The following is a 4,699-nucleotide window of genomic DNA, read 5'->3' as shown; positions in this document are numbered from 1 at the left end:
GGTGAGTATGATGTGCACTGACCACTAGGGAAGAGACGCTCAATGCAAGAGCTGCCCCCTGGTGGTCAGTGCGCTCTCACAGGGGAAAGACTGCTCAGCAAGCTTATGAAGTGGGAGGCGGCAGCGGCAGCAGTAGCAGCAGCAGGCACACAGGGGAAAGACTGCTCAGCAAGCTTATGAAGCGGGAGGCGGCAGCGGCAGCAGTAGCAGGCACAGCAGGGCTGGGATGAGCGGGAGTGGCACAGCACCCAGGCCAGCTCGAGCTCCTCCCCGGCCGCCTGCCCTTCGTGCACTAGTACATCCCTTGGGGGATATCAGATTGCCAGTTTTGGCTCCATCCCCAATATCCCCCAAGGGGTTCCAGGTTGTGAGAGGGCGCAGGCCAGGCTGAGGGACCCCACTTGTGCACGAATCCAGGCACTGGGCCTCTAGTATTAATATATTATACTACACATTTTTTTCGAGGATGAGAATAAATATGACTTCAATGTTTTAAATGAATCTTTAATATGTATTTTTTGAGATAATTTTCTAAATGCCTAAGGACAGACATAAGGAGGTACAGTTGAAGGTGCAGCAGAGACATTTTTGCAGAACACTGAGATAGGTATTTTCCCCTTCTACCTGATCATTCCAAGTGAAATCAGCACAGACGCTCAGCGTCACTCGGAGCACAGTCCGTGTGATGGGCTGAATGGAAGCTTCCATTGTAACAGAAGGAATCTGATGAACACACTGTTTGACCTTGAGTCCAATATTCACATGATGCAGCATGTGACCTACAAGGAAAACATCACATAGAAGAAAGTGTCCAGACAGAATAAAAGCAATATAATCTGACTTGTAAATGAGAATTCAGAGAAGGTGATTTTATTGCTTCTCTTATTATTTGCTGTGTAGAATAGTTGACATTCTTGATCTGGCATGTTTGAATATTTTGTAATAGTTAACTTGAATTAGCAATTCATAGCTCTGAAAACTAGTTATCAAGGTTTCTTCAGCTATTAATAGGGTTCTTAAAGTTACTGAAACTTAATAGTGTTTAAACTACTATAAACAGTTCCTCTTTTCTTCTAGCTAGCTTGTGATACATCATAAAAATATTTAGTGGTTTTTGAAAACAGCCATTAACTTATACAAGCTCTATTTCAGAAATCTATAAATTGGGAAATGCTTTAATAATAAAACACAACCCATCCATCCATGCCCATTTCCAAAAATAATCATAAAGATAAAATATTAAATATGGTCAATCTAGCACACAATTAACCACTTTATCCACTTATACATATTTTTCATAAATGATCAGATTCAAAATATAGATATATATATGTGAGTCCCAGAATGGGTGGGGGAGTCAGAAATAGATGTTACTATAAACATTTTTCTAATCTAGTTCAAATTAAATGGAAATGGGTTATATATTTTTTCCACATTCAATATTATTTTGTATTAGTTTATAATATCAATATTTCTTGGTTCTTCATAATTTTTAAAGTACATTTATGAATAAATAAAATGTTTTATGTTCATCCAAATTTGAAACTAAAGTGGATTTTCTTTATGTTGATAACATATTTACATATGATATTCCAATGTGAATACTCTCAATTACCCTAGTTAATATCCTTCATTGCTATTTTAATTGATACTTCCCTCTGTCTTATAAGTGTTCTTCTTACTACAAGTGAAGTAGCTACCTCAGCCTCTCTTCACATCTTTGTACGTTTTGCAGTGGCAATGCTCCCTCTTATTTTTGTTCAGCTGACTCCCTTAATATGTAATATCTACCCACTTAAAATCTGAAATATTACCTAATCAATGCATTATAGGTTGGTCCAATAAAAAGTTAAGGTAGTGGAAATGTATGTAGGAATAATTTTTCAATATTATGTGAAAAAAAGCAGAAGTCTTAATGCTATTTGGTCTGGTGACACTAATAACAACTGGGATTAAAGATACATAAATGTGCAATGATAAAGTTCAGTTAGAAACTTTGAAGAAATGCGCATACTTTTTAAAATATACTACTACTAATATATATAACAAAAGAATTTGAAATGAATTAAATATTAAAAAATAAATTGAGGGTAAGCTTCATTGACTAATTCTCATTATTTATAGCTGAGATTCCATTTGTAAAATACTCAACTTACGGGTGTGATGATCTACATTCCATTTTAACTGCTAATTCTTTCAAGTGACATCATAAAATTTGGAGGGACTTCTATTAGAATTTCGATAAATGTGAAAGAAATTTCATAAAAATATATCTTGAGTAATGTGAAAATTCATAATACTTTTATATGCAGTGAAGTATTTTATGTGCACAGAACACATTAAAACATTTTTGCTTCCTTCTTACCTATTTCATCTTTCCTCATGTCTTTCAGCTTATCCACAGTAAGATTTTTTTCTTCTAATCTTGTTAGAATGTGTGGTGGTAAGACTGAAAACTGTCTCAAAGGGCTAGCCCAGCCCCACAGCCTCTTGTCAATGACTTTACTAAGATTCAGGAGCTTGTAGGTCATGGCAGGCCAACGTTTCCTCAGAGCAATTTCAAAAAGAGCACGGACAATTCTAGCTGCATTCTGAAGAATAAAAAGAGGAAGACTGGTGGTTAGGTAACAGAGTTTATTTATTTTTAATTTATTAAAATTCTTTATTGTTTAAAGTATTACATATAGTATTACATATGTCCTCTTTTTCCCCAGTTGACATCTTCCCGGCCAACCCCATCCCCCAGCACATGCCCTCACCACCCTAGTTGTCTGTGTCAATTGGTTATGCTTATATGCATTCATACAAGTCCTTTGGTTGATCTAACACCCCACCCCACCCCCGCCTTCCCTCTGAAGTTTGACAGTCTGTTCAATGCTTCTCTGTCTCTGGGACGTATTTTTGTTTATCAGTTTATGATGTTCATTATATTCCACAAATGAGTGAGATCATTTCTTTCTCTGACTGGCTTATTTTGCTTAGCATAATGCTCTCCATGTCCATACATGCTGTTGCAAATGCTTAAAAGTTCCTTCTTTTTTTACAGCAGCATAGTATTCCATGGCTGCACCAGTCTGCATTCCCACCAGCAGTGCACAAGTGTTCCTTTTTCTACACATCCTCTCCAGCACTTGTCGTTTGTTTATTTGTTGATGAGAGCCAGTCTGACAGGTGTGAGATGGTATTTCTTGTCATTTTGATTTGCATCTCTTGGATGATTAGTGACTTTGAGCATGTTCTCATATGTCTCTGGGCCCTCTGTATGTCTTCTTCCGAAAAGTGTCTATTTAAGTCCTTTGCCCATTTTTTGATTGGGTTGTTTACCTTCCTTTTGTTAAGTTGTATGAGTTCCCTGTAAATTTTGGAGATTAGGCCCTTATTGGATATAACATTGGCAAATATGTTCTCACATGCAATTGGCTTTCTTGTTGTTTTGTTGATGGTTTCTTTTGCTGTGCAGAAGCTTTTTATTTTGATGTATTCCCATGTTTATCTTATCCTTAGTTTCCATTGCCCTAGGAGTTGTATTGGTAAAGATATTGCTATGATAAATGTCTGATATTTTGCTACCTATGGATTCTCCTAAGATTTTATGGTTCCCGGTCTTACATTTAAATCCTTTATCCATTTTGAGTTTATTTTTGTGTATGGTTTAAGTTGGTGATCTAGTTTCATTTTTTTGTATGTATCTGTCCAATTTTCCCAACACTATTTATTGAAGAGACTGTCTTGACTCCATTGTATGCTCTTGCCTTCTTTCTCAAATATTAATTGAGCATACTGGCTTGTGTAGATTTCTGGGTTCTGTTCTGTTTCATTGGTCTATACGTATGTTCTTGTGCCAGTGTCAGGCAGTTTTGAGAACCGTGGCTTTGTAATATAGCTTGATATCTGGTATTGTGATTTCCTCCAACTTTGTTCTTCTTTCTCAAGATTAGTGTGGCTATTCGGGGTCTTTTTTTATTCTGTATGAATTTTCAGAGAGTTTGTTCTAGGTCTGTGAAATATGTCATTGGTATTTTATTGGGGATTGCATTAAATCTATAGATTTTTTTGGGTACTATGGACATTTTAATGATGTTGGTTCTACCAATCCATGAACACGGTATGTTCTTCCATTTGTTTATGTCTTCCTCTATCTCTTTTTGGACTTTTCAATCTGCCAATAAATTTATCATTCAGACCCAGTTCAAAAGAAGTTTGTCAAGTTGCATCCTTTAACTGTAGGCAACATCTATTCTCATATAAACCTAATTATTATTTCTATGCAAGAATAAATAACCTCCCTTATTTGTATTTGGATGCCATCCTGTTTAACTTTCAGAAGGTAGCCTTATTTCCAAGTTCTTAGGAAGCTCCACCTTACACCCCCTAAATAGGAATGAAACAGGAAGAGACAAAAGGACTGCAACATATTTAGGAGGCTGTTGAGGCCATCTAGAATATAGGATGTCCTAAAAATATGTATAAACACACTTTGGATAATTAATAAGAGTGCTTATTCATATATATATTTCATTTTCAAAATTGAGCTACCAGCTGTTGAAGTATACATACATTTTTTGGGGACACCCTGTATGATAGGATATTACAGTGAGATGATTAAATTTACAAAGCTATTTAGAGAAATAAGGAAAACTTCGGGATCTAGTCAGAGAGAAAAATTAGTGAGAAAAAGGTGACAAAAGAAATATTGATG

General features: G+C 36.1%; 1 protein-coding gene across 6 annotated transcripts in view; it reads right to left on the bottom strand.

Annotated features, from left to right (window-relative positions):
- ASCC3 (activating signal cointegrator 1 complex subunit 3) overlaps positions 1 to 4,699 on the bottom strand; it is a 243,464-nt gene that overhangs the window by 105,857 nt on the left and 132,908 nt on the right. For all 6 annotated transcript variants that reach the window (XM_006777223.2, XM_015572736.1, XM_015572735.1 and 3 more), the window contains 2 exons: positions 2,366 to 2,591; positions 625 to 779 (listed from right to left, as the gene is read on the bottom strand). In XM_006777223.2, the coding sequence (XP_006777286.1) occupies positions 625 to 779; positions 2,366 to 2,591 (381 nt within the window). The remainder of the gene's footprint in view (positions 1 to 624; positions 780 to 2,365; positions 2,592 to 4,699) is intronic.

Source organism: Myotis davidii, unplaced genomic scaffold (genome assembly GCF_000327345.1).
Source record: "Myotis davidii unplaced genomic scaffold, ASM32734v1 scaffold68, whole genome shotgun sequence".
NCBI lineage: Eukaryota > Metazoa > Chordata > Mammalia > Chiroptera > Vespertilionidae > Myotis > Myotis davidii.
Note: the sequence above shows the minus strand (reverse complement) of the source record. Positions and strands in the feature narration are given on the sequence as shown.